Consider the following 9,043-nt stretch of genomic DNA (forward strand, 5'->3'; position numbering starts at 1 on the left):
TGTTCAACCATTTCTAATATGTTTTCTACATATTTTCGAGTATGCTTTTAAGGGTGTCTTGGAATAGTTTTAGGAGTTGTCAAAATTATGTTTAGTCTCTTATTTAAGTCCATGCATGTAGGATTAAACTTGAGAGATCGTAGAGATTAGCAGTGAGATAACTATTTCAGAGCAATGCTTGTATTTGCAAGAGATGAGTAGAACTAAACTAAATTAAACTCTTATTTATTCAAACTAAAGGTTTTAAGCATGCTCATGCATCATGAATGCCATGTAATTTAGAATAGGTTGTGTTGTATTAGATTTATGAATATGATACATTGCATATGTAATTATTATTGTGGATGAATATTGGATGATCCACTAGCCCTCTGGATATGATATGTTTATGTATAACAGATATGGAAGTCCAAGTTAAGGCACATTCTACACCCCTGATATTATATAAGAGAAAGATTAGGGTGTCCATTTTACATTTTACGGCCCTACCACTATGGATATGTTATGTTTAAGAGGAAGTTCTTAGAAGTATTCGTTATGGGAAAAGTACTATTAGATTTTATAGAGGGTTACTAGTGACAAGTCTATCTTATTGTGATTTATTTATGTTATGATGCATACATGCGAGCATATATTTTATTGAACTATTTTATACCATGTTTCTACTCACCAGGCTATAGTAGCTTATCTTTCTCCTCTAACCCTAGGTTTGCAGGATCAGAGTTAGTGTGGGAGTTCAGCAGTTTCCTTGGTATAGCTCTTTGTATAATATTTTAGTTGTGGACATGTAATATTATTATGGTTTACTATGTTGCTTTGCCTGAAAATTTTTTCTGAACCCTTTGTCAATAATCTTAGTATGTAAAACTTTTAAGTTTTATATTATATTTGAATCAAACTGTAGTATAAAATGATGATTAAACTAGAGCATTTTATGATGACTCTTATGTTCACAGTATGTATGTATGTGCATACCGAGTTTTGTTCATGTTGATAATGTTTTATGTATGTTTTAAGATCATGTTGGTATTTTATCAGATGTAACATGATGTATAGTAGGCTTGTTATGAGTTTCGGCGACCTTAAATCAACCTGAACCCTAACGCTGGTATCGGTCCGGTTTTCGGATCGTTAAAATAATTATATTTAGGGATTATTTTATAAAATATATGTGTTTATTCATAAATAATTGAATGATTAATTTAATAAAAATATAAGACTTACTTGTAATTAAGTATAATATTTAGGGATCAATTTGTAAACATATATGTGCTTGTAATATTAGGGATCATTTTATAAATATATATATACTTGTAATATTTCAAGATCTTATTAAGGTGAATTGTAAAAAAAAATATGGGATTAAATTGTCAATTTTATTACATCTCAGGGAGTTAATTTTTTTACACTAAAATATAATGAAGGGTATTTTACTTATTACAATAATTTTTATGGTAAATCTAATGGCATAGACTAATTTGTAGAATTATTCAAATATATAGGGACTAAACTGAAGATTTTATTAGACTAGATTGAAAATTTTATATTTATTGATATAAAAGATAACTTTATTTTTTGACATAAAATTTTCATTATAGAAGCTTACGGGGCAAGACAAAACAAGTTGAGCATAGGTCTAGCACAAGTTTAATCAAACAAACCTATACACTCAGGCCTCTGAAACAACCTAGCCTAGAAACAAACTTGTCCTAAAAAAAAAATCCAGTTTTCGAGAAGATTGGAGGCCATCACCACCGCCAGCTAGCTATTTTCGCCTGAACTTCATCACTCGTAGAATGATCAACGATAACAATCAGAGTCGAGAACCTGAATATCAAACCTTCAACCCAGAGAACAAACCATAAGGACATACTCACCATTAGAAATAGAGAAAGGATCCCATGTCGGTGATGGCAGAGTGAGAAGGAGAAGTAGGACCAAGACACTCTTATTCTCATATAGCCATTGAAGAAGCTTGCATGTCGACTATCTCAATAGCATTGTCACCTACCCTCTAAGCTCCCCCTTCACTAGAGATTGCGACAAAGGCTTAACTAGTGTATCTACATAGACAAACAAAACCACATTAAATTAACATATCTAAAAAGGTCCTCATCTTAAAGCTCATGAAAAAAAAAAAAACAGAAACATAAACATTCAAACCAGAAACTGATAAAGAGAAATAAGCAACTTGTTCGACAAAACCATAGAAACTGGATGCCTTATCTTAGAGGCAGAGAATCCCAAATACAACTAGCTTTGACTTTTTCTTCCTATTCTCCTTACTTTCCCTTTCGAGAACCTATTTTGAGTGTGAAGTTGATTATGTTATTCTTGCCAATATTATCCAACATTGTTTGTAGTCAATGCCATGGGAAATTTATGCATCTGTGGCATCTATTGTGAAGTTTGATTCATGCTTTCATCATTTCTTATTCAGGTCTATCCTTAACATACTAATATATGGGTTGATGTGGTAGCAAAGTTATATTTGAAAAATCAGTTACCACCACAATGAATGTCATAATCTTTATCTTCTTTTCAATTGCCTTTATAGTTTTACTACTGTATTAGCAATCATGTAAATGTAATGATTTACAATTAAAATGATAATCTATTTTGAGAGTCTACTTACGAATATAAAAATTAAACACTTTACATGATGGTTTTCTTCTGTTTTCTTGTTTGGCTTCATTTTTGCAGGCTCTTGATGGTTAATTGCAAGGAGGGTGTTTTCTAGGTTTGCTGTTGCTGTCAGGGGTTGCTCTGAATTGGGTTTCTAGGGAGGTCTTCTTCTCTGTGACGTGGGTATCTTTGGGACTGCACCGTTTCGTCTAGTGGGTAACGCTCCTATGGGCCTTAGATTGCCCATGAGCTCTACTATGTCGCCTCTTTGTGGTGTCGTTTTGCTGATTCAGAGTTGCTTGCTTTGGGCCTTTTTGTCTTCTTTTTGTATTGCATGTCTATTTTACCTTTTGTTTTGAGTTGTATTTTCTTTATTGTTGACTCTTTTGATACACTTTGTGTGTTTCTATTGGTCTTCGCTAGGATGTTGTTTTGGTGCAGTGGTTTTGCAATCAGTGCAATGTGCCAATGATGGATTATGACGTACAATTTTGAATTTATTTGTTTTGTTGGTTTGTATCTTTTGGTTTAATTTGAGTTAGTTTTTTTTATTTGATTTTCTATAGGGGTTCGATTTTCTTCTTTGGATCTTATGCCCATTTTATGTAATTTTCTGATTTAGCTCACTGCTCCCTAAAAATGCAATTTTTATTGCATGATAAAAAGAAAAAAAAAAATTAAAGTATTTGTATGTGATAAAGCTCTTAGCTTTCAAAGATGTGTGTTATAATTTTAGCAAATTAATTCTATTTTATTTTATGAAAAATTAAATTATTTGTTTAAGTGAGAAGTCATATATACCAAATAATTTAAAGTTCAATTTCACTTAATATTTATGTAATTTATTGTATTTTCAAATTTTTATTTAAATTAATTTAAAATGAATTAACTCAAATATAAAGAAAATCAAGAAATTTAACTATTTTATTTTATTTTTTTATGATTTGAGTTAGAATTAATAAATCAATAAAATTTGACTTTAAATTTCAAAATTAATTTAAATATCTCAAATGGACATCCTCAAATAAAAGCATGAAAAATTAAATATTTAGCCCATAAGGTTACATGCATGATTAATTTTATTGCAAGCGGTTAGTAGTTGATGGATTTCGGGCGAGTCTGCTGACTACTCTGAAGACAAGAAGTTTGGTAGCGACACGTGTCTCTGTAAGTATCAACTTGTAAGAATCTTAGAGAGAAGCAATTTCCCGCAAGCAATTCCACAAGAAGCCGCTATCGTAGCCTGCCACGCCTTCACCTACATGCAATCTGGCCTCTTTGAATGCTGTGCAACTTTCCGGCAAAAAAGCCAAAGAATGCCATGCTACTGCCACATGTCAACAGTCCATGGAATGTCTCTATCTCGTTACGATAATGCATGAGACGTCGACAACTGTACACCAGAGTCCTGCTGCTTCAGAGTTTATTCCTCTCTATATATATCCCATTCTCATCTGTTCGGAGATTACTCATCATCTAATAATTTCCTGATCTGTTTTCCTTCTTTCCAATATAGATTGCTTCAATTTTCTATTAATGGAGTGGTCTCCTCAATTTGCCATGAAAGCTTACTTGCACAGTCTTCAACTGGTAATTCAATTTCTGATCATTTTTTTTATTTTAAATAAATTATTTGTTAGGTCAAAAATCAGTAGGATTTTTTTTTAAAGAAAATTAATGATATAATGTATTTATCTCTTTTTGTTTGTTTTTCATTTTTCAACATTATTTATTTAATTTTTGTGTGATATTATTTTGTAAATACGAATGATTTGAGTTTTATTTTTGCTGTAGTAAAATATTTTCTGCGTATTTTTTACCATCAGAACGGGAATCCTACAGCTGGTCCGACCTGCTGTATGAGTATTTTTTGGAGGCAAAAAAAGAAGAAAATTTAAAATTTTAATTATTTGTTTTTTAAAAGTATGTTACAGATGAGCGACCTGTAATGTAATATCTTGTAGGGAAAAAAATAAAGAAAAATTTCTATATAATTTATTAATTGGTTTTTTAATTTTAAAAAATATATATATTTAAAAAATTTGTTAATTTTATTTATTAAATATTTTATTATTTAAATTAATGTAATATCTTGTAGGGAAAAAAAAAGGAAAAATTACTATATAATTTTTATATTATAAAAAATTTATTAATTGGTTTTTTAATTTTAAAAAATATATATATTTAAAAAATTTGTTAATTTTATTTATTAAATATTTTATTATTTAAATTTTTAAAATGTTAAGTATTTAAATTGTTTTTTATAATACTTAACTATTAATTTTAAAATTAATGAAGGGATGAAATTTTTTAAAATAACTGGGAAGTTTTTTTCGGATGGATAATTAGTGAGTTTTTCAGGATGAATTAATGGGTTTTTTCGGGATGGATTGAGTAAATTTTTTTTAAAAAATTGAATTTTAATTAAATATAATTTAAAGTTTTAATTATTAATATATATATATATATATATTTAATATGGTAAAAAAATATTTTTTTCCCCATATTTCCCGACGTTGTTTGTACTAGAATTTGAATAATTAATCTTAAATTTTTTTTTAATTAATTTGCAGTCAAGGAGAGAAGACAACACTAGTTCATATGGAAGCACAAAACTCGTAGAACCCAAATGCATGGAGTTCATATCAGCTTTAGCAGCTGGGAAGCAAGCCAAGTTAATGGTAGAAATAACCACACAAGGGATAACTCCATTGACAATCTCTCTAGCAGTAGCAGCAAAGCAAGCAGGAGGAAAACTCATCTGCATTCTTCCTCATCATCATCAACAACAAAATTTCATCAACAAATGCAGAAACCATGATCTGCATCTTCCAGATCTTGAAGATCTGGAAGATGTGATTGAATTTGTTCCAGGAGGAAACCCTTTCCAGGTAGCCATGCAATACAAGAAAATAGATTTTCTGGTTGTTGATGGGAAATTGGAGGGTCATTTGAAGTTGCTTGAGATGGTTGATCTTAACCCTAGTGGGTGTCTTATAGTAGGGCATAATTTGCAGTATAGAGAATATGAAGTTTCTTTTGGTCAGGTTTTGAATAGGAAGAAAGGAATTGATTGTGTTAGTTTGCCTATTGGAGAAGGAATGGAGTTGACTAGAATTGAATCTTTCACCATGAGAAAGTGTAGGAGATTTAAGAGATTTCATGTAATTTTTGAGAATTGAGATAATTATTTTTATTTGTATTTTGATTATATAGCATGGAAATAATATGTAAATTTGATACCTTGTGTTAGAAAACATTTGGCTAAACCATCAGCAAATCTATTTGACTCTCAAAAACAACGAGAGAGGTGAATTTCCTAGACTCAATTCAAGAGCTCTATACTGCAGGAGCTAATTCTTAAACCACAAGTTATCCCTTTTGTTTTTTCACGCCAGCTTCACCAAGGCTTTGGAATGTACCTCCACTTGTAGCTTGTGACAGCCCATATCCTATGTTAAATTCGGGTCAAGCACAAGAGCATGAAACTGTTCTTCCTACAAGCTGCACCAGCCCAATCTCACAGTAAACCCCAACTACGAATGACTCAAATGATCCCCTATCACGCCTCCACCAATAATTCTGTCATCAGTATTCAACTTCCACCAGCCCTCATTCGGAGGTTGCCAAGAGAAATTTATCGTGCTACGGCAAAAACCAGATTATTTTTCAAGACGTCTAGGCCAAGCCAACTCTTAACATGCTGACTTGTAGATAATTAAGACACGTATTTTTGCATCCAAAGGACGCTCCATGATGTGTACTTGCAAGTATATGAAATCACTTCAACTAACATAGAAGCGAGCGAGTATTATCTGTAGAGAGACATTGAAATTAAATATTAAAAATTTATATTAATTTTACTAATATTTAAACTATACAAAATTTAACTACAATAAGCCTATGAGATTTCTAAATCAGAAAACACTGCGGGATTTAATTGGATAAAATAAAATTTTAGAAAATTTATTTTTTAACACTAATTTATGTTAATAATTTATATTTAATTATTAATATAAGAGTTTATGACACTGTTATTAAAAAAAAAAAAGTCTAAAATAACATCTACAAATTATTGTTTTACGTATTATACTTTATTGTAGTCGTGAATCGATAATAATAATAATTTGAGAATCATTGATTTTATTTCTGCTATTAATTATAAAATAATATTTTATTTTTTTAATAAATAAAAATTTTGATTAAAATTATAATTTTATTAAATATAAAATAAAATTTTTATTAAATTATTTATTATATAGTTAAAAAGTGAATTTCTTTTATATTAAATTTAAAATATTATCAAACTGTTGTATTAATAATATTAAAATAATAATTTCATAATTATTTTAAGATATCGCTGTCTAAATTCTAGAATATAATTTGTAACTCTAATATTATTAGGATCTCCTTTAAAATTCAATAAAAATATTAATTAAAATATGAACTCTATTCTAGTAATGTGTCAATTCAATTAACTTATTAAATTTAAATTATAATATAAATCTCAATGGATCAAATCATATTACTCTCACTCAGTTTAATATTTTTATCATGCATACTATTTTCCGCAGTCGTTATAAATCTCAATCTTCTAATAAAAATAAAATTAATATTTATATGAACATCCTATTTATTTTAATTAAATTATTAAATTAAAATTCTATACAAACTAGATTTGATAAAATAATAATTTTAATTTGTTGAAACTAATTTTGTTTATTATTATGTCTGTAAAAAATACTTGTATTTAATTTTCTAAATTTTCAATATTATTCTAAACAATTATTTATACCTTTAAAAAACTATTTTTTATATTCAATAAAATAAGGTATTTATAATATTTATATTTATTATATACAATATAAAGTGAAAATGAGAAATAATAAGATTATTTAGTAGGCATATAATTGAATATATATTACTATTTTATTTTTATAGATTGACAAGAGTTATCCTATACTAAAATATTTAATTTTAAAATTCTAACTTATCTTTATAACTAAGAGATGATGAATTGTTTTACCAAAACTCTATTATCTTTTATTTATATATATTATTATCAATATAATACAAGGATTGCGATCATAAATATATTATAATGCTATTGGTACTTGTGTAAGTCTTTTTTTTTTCAAATTTGGTTTTCTAATTCCTCTGATTTTTAGTTCTTAAAATTAGATTTTTTTCTCAATATTTTATTGGAGAATTTTTTTTAATACTTTTTATTAGAGATTGCTATATAAAATTCAACTACGTATTACTATGAATTTTTTGTTTTAGTTTTGATAAGGAAAAGGATAAAAAAGAAAAAAAAAAGATTATATAATTTGTTATTGAAGTTTAGCTTAGAGTGAAACAAGTATTTTTCAAAATTTGAACTTTTTTATTGCATTATCAAAAAATTACTTAGACATGTCGCATAATATATTTCACATATATTGACAATTTTTATTCATAGAAACAAATAGGATATTGACTGTTCAAAAATTTTAAGCTTTTGATGGTCATGATATTATTGTTATTTATATAATTATATATATCTTTAAATTTATTGGTTTGAAATTAAATCTTGTTCGCACTAACTCGATTCACTAAAAGATAAATTTTGAGTTTTTAATCGCCCTAATATTATTGATAGGCCTTTTAATTACTAAAAAAACCTTTTAATTAGGTTTTGAGCAATTTTTAATTTGTCTTAGTAATTTTATGAAATAACTAATTTTTAGTGTACTATAGTTTATAATTAATTTTTAGTGTACTATAGTTTATTGCTTGTCTTGCCTTCATGCGATGAATATATCCATGACTAAATTTTCATAAATAAATTTAATTGATTGTTATATATTTTTATTAGTTTTATTCTATATTCTAATTTCAATATAAATATAATTTAAATTTTTGAAAAATTCTAGAATTTAGTGATTATAAATTAAATGAACAGTGCATATATATTTTGAAACTAGATTAATATAAAAATATAAAATATTAAAATTTTTATTGATACGGAGCAATTAGTCTTGAATTTTATGATAGATTTGGAGTGTCCTTAACTTCTACTGTCGATATTTGTTGGAGACCCATGCTAACCTTTCGAAAAGAGAATTCGAGATGCATGACTTTCAAAAGTGTGATGAGAGCCACAGGTCTAGTCATAAAGTTCGAGATGAAAATTTCGAGATGAAAATTTCATCGTTTAGAGGTCAATTTTATATTTTTATTATTTTTTTTAAATTTTTTTCGTAATTTTTTATATTAAGGTTTTGCTATTATGAATAGTTCTTTTCTTGGCTGTTTCACACACTTTTTAATTTTCAAAAATTCGATATGAAATTTTGATTCTAGCCTTTCATTTTCTAAATTTTTTCTTAACCAAACGTTATTGGTTAAAACTCTTAATGGAGTCTAATCAGTTCTA

The 9,043-nt window shown here is 27.5% G+C and overlaps 1 protein-coding gene across 1 annotated transcript; it reads left to right on the forward strand.

Annotated features, from left to right (window-relative positions):
- Positions 1-4,093: 4,093 nt before the first annotated feature.
- Positions 4,094-6,025, forward strand: LOC110610168. The gene is made up of 2 exons (XM_021750052.2): positions 4,094-4,215; positions 5,199-6,025. Exons 1-2 carry the CDS (start codon positions 4,162-4,164, stop codon positions 5,805-5,807), a joined length of 663 nt encoding a protein of 220 aa, XP_021605744.1. The 5' UTR covers positions 4,094-4,161; the 3' UTR covers positions 5,808-6,025.
- The last annotated feature ends 3,018 nt before the right edge of the window (positions 6,026-9,043 follow it).

The sequence above is a fragment of the Manihot esculenta genome, chromosome 2, assembly GCF_001659605.2.
Source record: "Manihot esculenta cultivar AM560-2 chromosome 2, M.esculenta_v8, whole genome shotgun sequence".
NCBI lineage: Eukaryota > Viridiplantae > Streptophyta > Magnoliopsida > Malpighiales > Euphorbiaceae > Manihot > Manihot esculenta.

What these genes read in the sequence shown, in the direction of transcription:
- LOC110610168 (XM_021750052.2), top strand. Translation starts at nt 4,162, where the DNA reads ATGGAGTGGTCTCCTCAATTTGCCATGAAAGCTTACTTGCACAGTCTT. An exon ending in ACTTGCACAGTCTTCAACTG is followed by an intron (nt 4,216 to 5,198) that starts GTAATTCAATTT and finishes ATTAATTTGCAG; the next exon opens with TCAAGGAGAGAAGACAACAC.